The 15,476-nt window shown below is 32.5% G+C and overlaps 1 protein-coding gene across 1 annotated transcript; it reads left to right on the forward strand.

Annotated features, from left to right (window-relative positions):
* The first annotated feature begins 997 nt into the window (after nucleotides 1-997).
* On the forward strand, nucleotides 998-3,622 carry LOC18094977 (G-type lectin S-receptor-like serine/threonine-protein kinase LECRK3). Its single transcript, XM_024592946.2, has one exon. The coding sequence runs from the start codon at nucleotides 1,013-1,015 to the stop codon at nucleotides 3,545-3,547; it is 2,535 nt and encodes an 844-aa protein (XP_024448714.2). The 5' UTR covers nucleotides 998-1,012; the 3' UTR covers nucleotides 3,548-3,622.
* Nucleotides 3,623-15,476: the final 11,854 nt, after the last annotated feature.

Below are 15,476 nucleotides of genomic sequence, written 5' to 3' on the forward strand. Positions count from 1 at the left end.
CAGCATTGATGATAAAATCTCTACATTGGATGACATTACATTCTTAGGCTACAATCCCATCTCATGGAGTTTAAAAAAACAAAGAGTTGTTGCTCGATCTACTACGGAAGCAGAATATCGCGCCATTGCAAATGGCACATCAGAAACAATGTGGCTACTTGCACTTCTTCACGAACTTGGATTTCCATTAAAAGTGCCTCCTTCTCTTCTATGTGATAAATCTTAGCGCGACCCATCTAAGCTTTAATCTGGTTCACTACTCAAGAATGAAGCTTATACAAATTGATCTTCACTTTGTTCATGATCAAGTTCAGAAAGGAACTCTTAAAATGAGCCATGTACACACTCAAGATCAACTGGCTACTTTACTAACCAAGCCATTGTCCCGGGAACGTACAGAGTCTTTACAAGCCAAAATTAATCTTGCCGACGGAAGTTCAATTTTGCAAGGGCATATTAAGGAAGGTGACATAAAGCAATAATCAATTTCAAATTCACAAAAAACTGGAAGTGATTTGCAGCAACAACCAAGTTTACAATCATGCCTTGTAAGTTGATACATTTAAGAAAATATATTATGTCCTTAGATAACTTTTGATAGCTGTATTTTTTCTGAGATAGATTTGTAAGGTTAATATAAAACAACATCTAAGGATCAATGAAAATATGTTGAAAATTCAATTGTGAGCTCTTGAATAATATTACTTCTTTTTAACAAATAGTTTGACCGCAATTACAAATTGTTTAGTTGACAGAGACTCAGTATTTATTATAACCACGAAAAATAGTTATTTGACTTGGATTAAAGGGGTTTACATGTTTTTCCTGCTGACAGTAGCTCATAATATCGGTAGTCTTTACTCTGCAATTATTAAAATGGCGATGATGTAAGCAATGATGAGATATTACTAATGATCATGTCAAGGAAGAACCTTCTATTTTATGTGATGATTCATTTCATTTTGACTGAAACAAAAACTTGTATGTTACATTTTCTATTGAAAATTTAGAAATGTCTTGCAAGACTTTTCTATTCAAGCATTTGATCAATTCAAAATTCTTGAAGTTCCACCTCTTCATTTCAGAAACTGCAAAGCAGCTACACAACACCAAATCAATTCTCTCTCGAGAAACCAAGGAATGCATGGCTTCCTCAAATCTCCGTATTCTTCAAGCTCTCTTTGTTTCTCTTCTGCTTTTCATTCCAAAAGTTTTTTCCTTTGACTGTTCTCAACCTAAAGGCTCATCATTATCTTCACTTGAGGCAAACCCTTCATGGCTTTCTCCTAATGAAGAATTTGCCATTGGATTTCAGAAACTGCCCAACGATAATGAGAACCACTTCTTTCTTGCCATCTGGTTCAATAAGATACCTGAAACAACCATTGTGTGGTTTGCTCATACAGAACCAGCACCACAAGGGTCTACTTTAAAACTGACTGATGAAGGGAAGCTTGTACTCCATGATCCTCAAGGAAATAGTTTATGGGAGCGGCCTTCAACAGGTGGCGCAAAATCTATGTGCGCTTCTATGAATGATAGTGGCAACTTTATGCTCCTGGATGGAGACAATAATCCCATTTGGGAGACCTTCAATGAAACAACTGATACAATCTTGCCTGGTCAAACGCTTAACATGGGAAGCAATCTCACTGCTCGATATTCTCGAGAAAGTTACGTTGATGGGCGCTTCCAGCTACACTTGCAGCCGGATGGAAACCTGGTCCTTTATACTGTAACTATGCCAACTGGAGCTGTTCGTGGTGCTTATTGGGCCACCGGGACAATGACTGGCAATTCTAAGTTAGTATTTAATGAGAATGGATATATGTATGTCACAGATGGCACCCGATGGGTCTACAACCTTACCAAAAATGATACTGGGTCAAGTCAAGATTTCTACCACATGGCAAGGATTGATTATGATGGAGTATTTAGGCAATATCATTGCCCAAAGAGCAAAAATTGTGGCTTGAAGTGGAGTGTGGTGAAAAGATTTCCTGAAGATATTTGCTCTGTAATCCTGACGGAAGTAGGAAGCGGAGCTTGTGGCTACAATAGCATCTGTGTTGAAACAAATGGAGAACCTGCTTGCTTGTGCCCAGAAAATTATTCTTACTTAAATGAATTTGCTAAAAATCAAGGTTGCAGGCCGAATTTTGAACTGCCAAGCTGCCGGCCCAATGGATGGGAATCAAACCTTGGGCTAGTAGAATTTGTTGAGTACAACAATACAGATTGGCCACTAGATGATTATGATCTTCAGATTGGAAGTGGGGTGGACTTGCAGACGTGTAAACAACTATGCCTTGATGACTGTTTTTGTACGGTTGCTATTCATAATGGTAATAGTTGTTGGAAGAAGAAGTATCCTCTGTCAAATGGAAGACGCGAGCCTAATGTGAATAGAACAGCTCTTGTGAAGGTTCCTAAAGTTAATGTTACAGAGCTCTATCTCGTATCACAACGCCAAAATAACAAGGACCAGTCGACAACGGTCCTCATTGTGTCAATTCTCCTAGGAAGCTCTGTGTTCATTAATATCGTTATGACATTAGCTATTTGCATTGCCATATACTTCTCGTATCACAACAAGTTATTGAACATTTCATCGGTTTCAAGTGTTGCTTCGACGAATATTAGAAGTTATGCATACAAAGAGCTTGAACAAGCAACTGGTGGCTTCAAACAGATATTGGGCAAAGGTGCTTTTGGAACGGTGTACAAAGGTGTATTAGCATCCCATCCCAAGAGGTTTGTTGCAATCAAGAAGTTAGAGAAGTTTGAACAAGAAGGCGAGAAGGAATTTAAGACAGAAGTGAGTGTGATTGGTCAGACTCACCACAAGAATCTAGTCCGTCTGCTTGGTTACTGCGATGAGGGGGAGCACCGGCTCCTAGTATACGAGTACATGACCAACGGTTCCTTGGCAAGCTTACTATTTGGAATCACCAGGCCTGATTGGAACCAAAGAGTACAGATTGCCTTTGGCATTGCAAGAGGCCTAATGTACTTACATGAAGAGTGTAGCACTCAGATCATCCATTGTGATATAAAGCCTCAGAATATACTCCTAGACGAGTTCTATACACCTCGGATTTCTGATTTTGGACTAGCAAAGCTCTTGGTGGCAGAGCAAACTCGAGTGGCTCGCACGAACATAAGAGGCACGGTCGGGTACTTTGCGCCTGAATGGTTTAGTAGAGCATCAATCACAGTTAAGGTTGATGTCTACAGTTTTGGTGTTCTGTTACTAGAGATGATTTGTTGCAAGTCAAGTGTTGCATTTGGAATGGGAGATCAAGAGGAGGCACTTATGGATTGGGTTTACGCTTGCTACTGCAAGAAGAAATTGGACAAGTTGGTTGAAAATGACGAGGATGCAAGAAATGACATGAAGAAGCTAGAGAGGTTAGTAATGGTGGCAATTTGGTGCGTTCAAGAGGATGCTTCACTCAGGCCATCCATGAAGAAGGTTACTCAAATGCTTGAGGGTGTTGTTGATGTTTCTGTGCCTCCACGCCCTTCAATTTATTGTTCAACATGAACCTGATCATTCATCATTCAATTTATTGTAAACTTTATTTGGGTTAATATTTTATTCACTATATTCTAAGATTCATTTTGACCCTGCTTTACTTCTCTTCTAGAGTCTTGCATTGCATTGCATAATATTTTATTTATTTTCTTTTTAGTTATCAAACCCGACTCAAGAGTTGATCTGACCAAGAAATCGAATCTCGGGTTACATGGATTGACCCTAGTCAACCCAAATCAACCCAGAAAAATAAAAATAAAAATATTTAAAGTTTTAATATTTCATATGAAAAAATTAAGAAAAAAATCCATGTGAATATAGGCTATATATTTTATAAATAATAAAATTTAAAAGATTATTTCAAAAGATTTTTATCCCATATTGAAAAGATACTATGTTATCCTTTTAAGTTGAAGTATTTAAACCAAAATTTTTTTTTATCCTACATTAAAAAAAACATAACTTTTTTCTTGTGATCATAAAGTATATATGCTAAAGCTTCAAATCCCACATTGAAAAAATAATTTTTTCTTGTGAACATATAGTATATATATTAAAGGGTTTCAAATCCCACATTAAAAAAATAAAACATTCTTCTAGTATTTATATAGTAAACTTTGAAAAAGATTAATAACCAACTAAAAAAATATGAAAAAAGGTATTTGGTTAGGAGAAAAAATACATTTTTAAAAAAGAAGGTCTCTACCAGGTTTTGCTGGGTTGCCCGAGTCATGGGTCGACTCGGCGCGTTGACCGGGCTTGACCGTTTTTTTTCTTGTCAGTCTTTCACCTTACTTGGATCGGTTTAGCCACTGGGCGACCCGATCCAGGTTTAATAACTATGTTTCTCTTTTACTCACTATATTCTAAGATTCTTTCATGCATTTGTGAGTTATAGCAAATATTACCAAGGAGACAAGATAAAATAGAAAATTACTAATATTAAAAGCAAGAAAATACTGAAAACTAAAAAAATTAAAGTCATTTCATATATCACAAAGAAAAACTCCCTTTTTTTCCCCTCTTAAATCTTGGATAATAAATCTTAGCATTTAACATGATAATTAGAGTTATTAAATCACATAGCTTCTATTTGGGGCTATTGGTAATTATTTGTCTAGCAGTATATTTATCTATATATAAAATAGAAGAGCATTTGGATATATTAAAAAAAAAAACTATGAATGCTCTAAAATTTGTAGTTCTATCTTGTCTCACCGTATTTGGGGCTTTCAAATTCCACATGGCTGTTAGGAAGCATGCTTTGGTATATATATCACTGTGCACACTAATGGCAACAGGAGGGATTTTTATTTATGGTGGGATTAGTGGCATCCCCAAGATCCTCTCTATGCATGAGATATGGAATGGATATAACTCGAAAGTTAGGTCTCGCACTCGATGCCAGTGTTTCTGCAGTTATTCATGATAATAATGGTAAAACATAAGCAATTCAAAATGGAAATGCATCCCATGTAATCAGAGTGGGCTTAGGGATAGTAGTCATGCCATCTAAGAATAAGAAGGAAGGTTAGCTGATGAACTACCACTCTGATTCCATAAACAAGTCTTGGTTGGCCTTACATAGCCAATATGGTGGCATCAGTGCTGCGGGGGCAGGTATGCCATAAGTTTAGTCTTTAAACGTAAGAGATTAATAGAAGAAAGCTGAAATGAAAGGTCAAAATTGTATCAAAATCGAGCAAGAAGGTATTATAGCAAAGAACTAAGGGTGGAAAAACATATGGACCACCTCAAAGACAAGTTTTTAGAGACTCAACTCTTCTCACCTACCCATTGAACTCCCAATTATATGAACTAGAAGTAAGAGTACAGCAGTTGATTAAGCAAGCAAATAAGATTAATTGATATATCTTTAATGTATCGTGCAGAACTTATGGTGCTGCCACACCCTGTGAAAAGGTTTCTTGCTGCTTCAGTGCTCGAGGAGTTTGCGACATGACCTTCAGCAAATATCTTGTATACAGATGAAGGGAAAGAAAAAGAACGGAATTTCTATAAGCCCTTTAACAATAACAACCAAAACTCTATAGACATAAAGATAGGCTACAAACTATGTCATAATGTTTTTCAAACTTACCTTTCAGGATTGTTAGAACTCATGAGAGTTTGCCTCTGAAGTTTGAAACAGTCTCAGTTAGACTTAGTCTTTGTTATTGTTTCAAATCAGATTCTTGCTCCTTAATTTTCTGTTTTCAGTTGGTAGATGTAGTGCCAATAAAATCTGATAGTAGTTGAGATTTTTTAGTAATTTTAGTTTGGTTGTAAGCCTATAAATAGGCATTCTCATTTAGTACTCTGCCTTTCTTCAACTCTTAAGTCTCAAATTATGTATTTCTCCCTGCAAGTTTTAGTCTTTTATTTTCTGCAGATTTAACAGTGGTATCAGAGCTGGATTCTTACGGGTGGTGAGACAAGTTTTTTGAGTGTTTGAGTGCTAAACACAGTGATGTTGAGTGCAAACACTAGTGAGGTTGAGTGATTTATTTTTCAGGCAGCTGTTGTGCAGACATGTCTATTTCCAGCAGTGCTTCATCTGTAATTCCAGTGTTTAATGATGAAGACTATCACATTTGGGCTGTCAAGATGAGGTTTTATTTAATATCACGACCCGATTCCCGGATCCATAGCTAACACATAAATAAGGTTCCCCTTCAAGGTTTCATATCCATGCGAATCCAAACTCGCATACGAATTTATTATTTAAATAACTCAATCAGAGTTCAACGTAACAGTAATAATAAAACTAACTTCATAATATAATTTGATTATCTTAATACAAGAGTTAATACAAATTTGTAGTTGTGGAAAACTAACTAGAGGTAAAGAAAAAGTATTAATTACAACAACAAAAAACAGGTTCTAAAGATCCAACAAAATTAACCTGCTAACAAGCTATAAGAATGAAAAAAATAAATAATAAGAAGCTGAGTTCAATAACTCAGTGAGTAGATAACGTTCAATAAATACACAATAGGTAATACAACAATGAGGAATTTATATAAAAATATAGCTTAGGTTCTTATATAAAAGTTTATCAAATAGACCATAACAACAATATCATAAGGTAAAGCTTGTTAGAAAATCAAAATGCAATCAGCATGAGGCTCTGTACTATAGGATGATCAGTCTACACAAGTTGGTGACTTCCTAGTCAACTAGGGTTCAAATATGATGTGCACAAAGACTAATATTACCCTGTTAGAATGGGAAAACAAATGAAAGTTTGAGATTTTTTTGTTCCTTGCTTTTTTCCTAGAAAATTTTGGAATTTTCCTGTGATAAGTGAAATGTTCCCCTTCATTTTATCATCATTATCATCACTGTCATAACCCATGTTGGGTCACTCCCAAATCCATTTCCTTTTCTTCCAAAAAAAAAAAGACATGGTGCCGTTAAACGGCATTGTGCATATTCTTCTCCCCTGCGAATGCAGTGACAGGGGTGAAGAAGATTTTTGAAAAAAAATTCCCGCTTTTCTTTCCCTCTCTCTTTCCCCTCCCACTTGCACAAAACCCATACCTATAACCTCATGCCACCATGATGAAGAAAACAGGAAACCATGCCCTGCCAGTAGCTCCCATCACCCACCTTACCCTGCGCCATGGCAGGGGTAAGGTGATCCTCTCCTCCTCTGCTTATAAATACCAGAGGAGGAACTAGCAATGAAAGGGGGGGCAAAATTTTGGAGAAGGAGAGAAGCAAACGACAGATTTAAGGGGGGAAAGCTCGGGAAAAACAGAAGAAAAGGAGCGAAAGATAGAGAAGGAGGGAAGAATAAAAAACAGGGGGAAGAGAGAACCAAACAACAAGGAGGTTTTGAGAGTTAAAAGAAACAGAGAAAAGGAACGAGAGAGGACGACTTGAGAGGGGAGACCGAGCAGAGTGAAGGAACAGAAAAAACTGAAGCTAAAAGAACAAAACAGAGGGGGGAAGCTTTCAAAAAAAAAAGAGAAGAACAGAAAGAGACGGAAAGGAGAGTGAAAGAGCAAGACAGAAGAGGGAGGAGAAGAGCCACCGTTGCACCTCTACCAGCGCCTCCACCGTTCCTCCCAGCCACCACCGACAGAACCGCCACCGCCAGAGATTAAACAACGAAGAACATAATAAACACACGAGAGGGGCGGAGAAAGCAGAAGGCAGCAGGAAGAAGAAGAAGCAGCCACTGGCAGCAACCACCGTCTGTCGTTGCAGCAACACCACCGTCACCTCTCCACTGCCAGCTAATCTACCCAACGTCTTCTGTTCCAGGTAACACCCTCCCCTCATCTTTGTTTCTTCGTTTCTCTGCTTGCATGCAGAACGTGCACTGTGCACGTTTCCGCAAGCAAGCAAAATAATTAACCGGTTACTGTGCTCATGCACAGTAACCGGCTAATTATATTTGATGGGTTACTCTGCGTGCGAGCACAGTAACCAATGGTGGTGGCTACGGGTTGGATCATCAGCCCAGTCCACGCGGCTGGCCTGAGTCCAGCCCAATATAAGGTAGTTTGTGTTTTATTTGGGTCGGTTCCTGCCCAATTTTGTTCCGGGTCCGGCTCGTTCAAAAAAATTTAATTAAAAAAATATATACATTTTTAAAAACATTTTTGAATTTCTCGTGTAATTTTCTATCCATTTTGGGTTAATATCAGTTTGTATTTTTATATCGTAAAAATACAAATCCGGTATTAAAATACCCGGTTTTCATCAAAACATTAAAAAAAAATATATGTTTTTGTTTTCATGCATACGGCCAAGTCTCTCAAAGCTAAAAAAAACTCATATTGTATTTTCATACAACAAAGAAGAACTTCAAAAAAAAATATTTTAGCATGCATTTTTTGCTTTAATAACCAGTTTATTAAAGTTACGAGAACTTGGCCAATATTTCAAAAATTCTAAAAAAATTATTTTGTTTTCTTTTAATATCAGGGATTACGAATTTTCCTGTAAAACGTATTCCCGATATTGAAAAAGGTAGTTTTTTTATTGACGTTAGGACGGTTAGGTTTTACCCGATAAGATAAGGATCTCCTTATCAAGGAGGATTTTTCTTAAACCGTAGACAAACCAATAATTAGAAATATGATACAACCGTAGCATATATCATACAATAAAACAATGCAGCTTACCTTAGGTAGGGCGTATTTGAGGTGCTAATACCTTCCCTTTACGCAACCAGTCTCCGTACCTGATCTCTGAGACCAGTTAGGGTTTTTAGTGACCAGAATACTAGGTGGCGACTCCCATTCTTTTTTTTTTTCCACTGATAAAAAGACAAGAATTCCTTGTCTCCCCATATTGGCCAGATAGATACACACACAATGAGTGTGAAGGACGATCGTCGCGACGCCGCACACGTGCGACAATCACTATCAATATGGTATATGGTTTTGAATACCAAATTCTTCTTTGGCTTTTTTTCTAGTTCTTGCTTTTTTATGGTGATTTCATGAGTCATAAGTGATTTAATGAGTTATTCTAATAAAAGTTTGGTGAGGTCCTTAGCTTCTCGAATTACCATCACCTTTACTTCCCAAGTCTTTGGCAAAGACCTAAGGATTTTTCTCACAATATCAACATTAGTATAAGTTCTATCAAGAGCATCCAAATTATTAGTGATAGTTGTCATTTTAGCAAATATACTAGTTATGGATTCATTTGGAAGCATTTTAAATAACTCATATTGATGCACTAACATGTCATTTTTTCATTCCTTTACTTGATTCGTTTCTTCATGTGTTATTTTTAATGCATGTCATGTATCTTTAGCATTATTGCATGATGTAATCCTATTGAATTCACTTCTACTAAATGCACAATACAAAGTATGCATAACTTTAACATCCATATATAACAACTTTTTATCATCATCGGTATAATCACTTATAGCTTTAGGAAATGTTATATTATTTTCAATTTTAGTAGGCTTGTAAGGTCCATTTTCAATAGATAGTCATAAATCATAATTCATAATTAATAGATTGAAGATATATAATTATCCTAGGTTTTCAATAGACATCGTCATTACCGTCAAAGAAAAAGGACATAGAGGTTGATGATCCTTCATTTTGAACATTAAAACTAATGGTTGTCATTCTACTCAAAATCCAAAAAAACTTATATAAATAAGAATTATACTTTGATACCAATTGTTATTCTAGAATTAAGGCAACAATAACAACTAAGGGGGTGAATTAGATGTTTTACTAATAATAATAATTATTGCAATTAACTCAATTAAACACAATTAACATAACTAACCACCAATATAATTAAGGTGTTTAAAGTAAAGAGTATGGGGATAGAAATTGCAAACTCGATTTTTAACGTGGTTTGGCAAATCTATATCCACACCTTAAGCACCAAACCGATCTTGAGTATTGTATTATTTACTAATCCAAGCTAAAATTACAATGTCCTTGATGAATCCTCACCAAACTCCTTTTCACCACTTGAAGAAACACCCTCTTCAAGAATCTTCACCTTGGTAATGTACCTCACCAATGACCAATAATTTTTCACATAAACTCTTTAAGAATTACAATTGTTTGAAATATAACAACACTTTCTCAAAGAGTAGATAATACAAGTGAAGCTTATATCTTTATAACTCACTCAATAACACTTAGAATGTATGAATGTATTTAAGTGTAGTAAGTGTGTGAATTTATACTCTTATGGAATAATATGAAGGTTTTAATGCATAAATATGAGTATGATTTATGATTGATGATTTAAAGTTTTTTGCTCCTAAAATAGCTTTTATATGATATCTATTCAAATTTTGTGCTTAATTTTTCAATTAGACAAACTATATATATGTTTTTTGAAAAAAAAAAAGTTGTTTTATAGCCATCATTGTTCCTCTAACAGCTAAAATGATCGATCAGTTCAGAATGGTTAATTCAATCGGTTGATCGATTCCAGCAGATTCCTAAGTGTTCGACCCTGATAAATAAGCGGTCGATCGGTTCAACTTAATATCTAATTTTAACAGTCTTAAGCCTGATGAATCTTAAACTGACTAAATGCATATCAATTCTATAATGCATATAATGTGAAGTATGTAAATTCATTTTAATTTGTGCTATCAAATAAGATATAAAGATTTACATAATAAACACTAAATGAATGCTTAAGAATTAAGTTTTCACTTACTTTGTGTTGATTTATTTCTTCATTTAATTATTTATGCTTATTGATGATCTTCTTATAAATCTGTTTAAATTTAAACTCAACCAAATATATTATTAGTCCATTTTTATTTAATTATTATCATTAAAATATATAAATATTAATATATGACCTAAAGGTCAACATCTTTTGCCATTTTTGCTGCTGATCTTAGGCATAAAAAGGAGAGGGGTTATTTTTTTCTATCTTTTATATATATATATATATATATATATATATATATATATATATACATTGTTGTTAGACTTGGTTCGAGGACTAATCCAGAAAAAAATTTTAAATCGAAAGATAAGGGGTTTAAATAAAATTTACTTGGAATGTGGAATGTGGAATTTGTCGATATAGAAAGTGAGAAATTATAGCTCAAAGATAATGAAAAACAATAACTAAAACCACCCACAATTAGAATTTTAGCTGGATTAAACTATAAATAAAAGAGAGAGAGAGGCAATTTTATATATATATATATAAACGGTGAATTATAGACAATTGACACATCATCAGCTCTAAATAATGTTATATCATCAATTTCAATGAATAAAATATAAAACAAATAGCTAAAATGTAATATTTAGTGATAATTAATTATTAAAATAAAAAAATAAAGTATATTACATGTCTCTTCATTTTCTAAGATATAACCTATAAGAATTACATTTTATAATTAATTAAAATAAATATAAAAATAAAATATTAAACAACTCAATCTTTCACTTCAAAACAAATAATTATGTGTTGTACGTTTTAATTTACCTAAGAATTATATTTTATAATTAAATATTTAAAAATATTTTTTAACTTATTTCTTATAACATTACCAAACATTAAAAAAAATAATCAACTTTTCATAAAAATCACTTTCTAAAAAAAAATCACTTTCTAATAAATTAATAGGGCTATGTGTATTTTTTCACACCTTAAAGGGTATATTTTTGGTACCATCAAGGAGCTTACAAGGGTTTGCCATCATTAAAAAAAAAATCACCTCCCTTTTTCCCATAGATTCAAATCTAAGCCTTACACTTCCTCTTTCAAGACTCACTTCACCTTCACGGTCATTGTTTTTCCTTGGGATTATGGATAACATCAACAAAATCCTTTCCTAAGTCTCACCAACATATTCATGTTAAACCATATTAATTCTTGAAATTTGTGATTTGTAGCTTAATGTAGGATGAGTTTTAAATTAAACAAAATAATAATATCGACTCAGTCAAGCCAGTTTGACCCAATTATATTTTTAATAAAAATAATTAACTTATTGACCCGCAATTTAATCCTATAACCTAATAACAAAGACTTTTTCTTGAGATAAATCTCAACGTAGGTCCAACAACAATGCATGTATCTACTACTTATATATAAAAGTCAAAGATAATAATGGTAAATTATAGACAATTGACACATTATCAGCTCCAAATAATGTCATATCATCAATTCCAATAAATAAAAAAAATAAAAAAAGCTAAAATGTAATATTTAATGATAATTAATTATTAAAATAAAGTATATTACATGTCTCTTACTTTTTCTAAGATATAGCCTATAAAAATCACATCTTATAATTAATTAAAATAGATATAAAAATAAAATATTAACACAACTCAATCTTTCACTTCAAAACAAATAGTTGTGTTATCATGAATCTCATCAATCTAATCTCAGTTTTCTCCAAGTCTTAGAGGCATTTTTTTTATTAATTTGACACGTCATTTATTTCAATTAAATAAAAAAAAATATGATATCTTCATTTTTTATTGGATTTTGCTAGCTATATGTTTTGAATATTTTAATTAGAAATAAAAAAAAAACGTCTTCAAACATTAACTAATTTTTTTTTTCATTAACATTGTATATGAACTTTCACTTTATTAGGTGTGTTTAATAAAATTAATTTTAACTATCCAAAACTAAATGCATGTTATTTTTCTTTCATAATCGGTTTATAAGATTTTTTTGGTTGTATCTAATTTATTAACTTAACCATTCTCTACGCCACTCTTCGAACAGGTTAAGCATTCTAAGTTTTATTTTGTCTCTATTTGTTTATATGAGAAATGAGTAAAAACAATTAGTAAAGCAAAAAAAAAAAAAAAAAGAAGCAAGCACGTCGAGTTAATGGGGTAAGGAGAAGATTCATACAGGCACTTTAAAAAAAAAATCAAGACAAAATATATAAAAAAAACAACTGAAATATTTATTTATTAGAATAATTCATCACGTCATTTATAAGTTCCACTAATTCAATATTATATATAAATGTTTTTTCCTCCATATTTATTTTTTAACGTTTGGCATGCTTTTAAATCCACATCCATTATATATTATATATAAAGTTAAAGGAGCTCAATATTTCATTATATATTTTACATAATAAAATTATTATTTTACTTCCAAACAACATAGCTTTTAGAAGGGTAGGGCAAATTCATAAGGGTTCGAATGTCATTGTTAAATTCAATTGGGTTATTATAGTAATCTCATATTTTAATGGTACATTTAAATTATTTAATTGTCATTGAAAGTTATTTTGTAGTGTACGCACATGGATAGCAACATTTGAAATATATATATATATATATATATATATATATATATATATATATATATATATATATATATATATAGGAGAGAAGCCAATCACTAAACAAAAATTGGAAAAATAATAAGCACTATAGAATTCAATGAATCTAGACCATTGTAAAGATACACTGAACCTAGCCTTAACAATTAAAAAAAAAAAATGTACTGCAAAATTTACTATACAATTGGACAAATTGTACTGCAAATTTAGTAATGAGTTAATGGGGTAAGGACAGATTTGGACTGCTGCCATCGACTTGAATAATTCTGATTTGCCTATGCTTGTTTGCTGGCTACCATCCTCCAACAATATTACAACTTCCTCTCGACAAAGAACATATGCCAAACAAAAATGGTGTCCAACCATTTTGATTAAAGCTTTTCAAGAATCCGTGCTTAGTTTCTTGTCTGTAAGTTGCAGCTTTGCATTCATCCACAACAGTTACTGTTTATTTCTTTTCTTTGGTCCAAAGATTAGACCGATGTTGGTGCAATTTGATTAGACGGCAGATTTCCAGGAACTTATGACCCATCATTTGTCCGAGGGAGAAACACCTGAGCTTTCATCTAACCTAGCAAGCCACGCCATAGGGTATGCTGACACATAGCTTGTCAAATTATTCCTAAATGCTGCATGTAAATTAATGTACCTTAAAGAAATCTTCAGATGACTTCACCACCCTATTTTCTTAATAAAAAAAAAAAACACCAAGTTTTCTTCAAAAATTAAACACCAAGGATCAAGTGCTTAAACTCGTTCTATCCAAGGATCAAGTGGATCTGGGGCCGATTGCTATGCTTGTTAATCTCATTAGTAAGTTCATTCACAAGGATTTGAAAGAGGAAATCTCACTTGTATATCGAAGAGGGATACTCTCATGCCCAAATTTGGTGTAAATAATGGTACAGATATTGTATGTTTTTAAGAATTGTCAGATAAGTTTGTTTTGTGCTTATGCCTTGGGCTCCTCTCTTGCAACCAAAATAATAATAATAACTTAATATACCTAATTGGTAATTTGTTTTGGTATTTAATAAACTTATTGAGTGTGTGGTGTATTTTCTCTCTCTCTAAATTTATTGACATTTACGGATAGGATTTCTATTATATTTATAAATAGAGTAAAAAAATTATATATTCATATTGATGTGAATATTAATTATCCAAGTAGTATTTATTATTCAATATAAAAAAATAGCAATATATATATATATATTAAAAATATATATATTTCAGATAAGGTTTGGATTGAATTTGATAATACTCATATCCTATTATTTAATTATCAAATAAAATAATTATTTAAAAATATTATTAATTTAGATTAATTTAAATCGATTTTCATCAAATTTGAATTAAATTATTACACCTATTTGACATAGCAAAACATGCCATGCATACATAGCCAGCCGATCAAAATGAATAAAAATTCAAAACCCACCCAACTTGAGCATCAATGGAGCAAATACAATGTAGATTGTCTCTTCAAACTCCTAAAGGTTATTTTGAGAGGAAAATAAAAAAATTATAAATGGATCGTGCGTAGAGAATTTATTTATAGTTAAAGGATAACATGCTTAAGAGATGTCCTTTATAAAGCAAGAATATAGTTTAAAAAGTTTGATTATTATCATTAAAACAACCAATTTACGTGGTGTCTATTTAAAAATATTTTGAATTTTAAACTTATATAGATTTGTATTATTTTTTATTATTAATTAATTTTAATTATAAGAACAAATAGAAATAATAAAATTTAAATTCATTATTATTTAATTATTAAAATTCTAACACTATATGAGTAAGTATTTAAACTTAATTTTTTAAGTAAAATTTTAAAATATAATTTATATTGTTTATAAAAAGGATGAAAACGTTGAGTTTTATATCATGAGCATATCAGGAGTGAGAAGAGTTTCCAAAAAAAGGTGATACTGACCATTTGACCTAACAATAACAACTAGCTAATTGGCTTAATTAGCAATTGAGTTTCAACAAAAAGGTGATACTGGCCATTTTTCTGGTTTACGAAATCATGAAAAAATCATCTAAATAGTTTGATTTTAATTTTTTTAAGGGCTAATTAACTGGCTTTTTTCGTACTTAAAATCGCAATAAATAGTATAGATTAACCAACAGTATTACAAAAAA

The sequence above is a fragment of the Populus trichocarpa genome, chromosome 1 (genome assembly GCF_000002775.5).
Source record: "Populus trichocarpa isolate Nisqually-1 chromosome 1, P.trichocarpa_v4.1, whole genome shotgun sequence".
NCBI classification, from domain to species: domain Eukaryota; kingdom Viridiplantae; phylum Streptophyta; class Magnoliopsida; order Malpighiales; family Salicaceae; genus Populus; species Populus trichocarpa.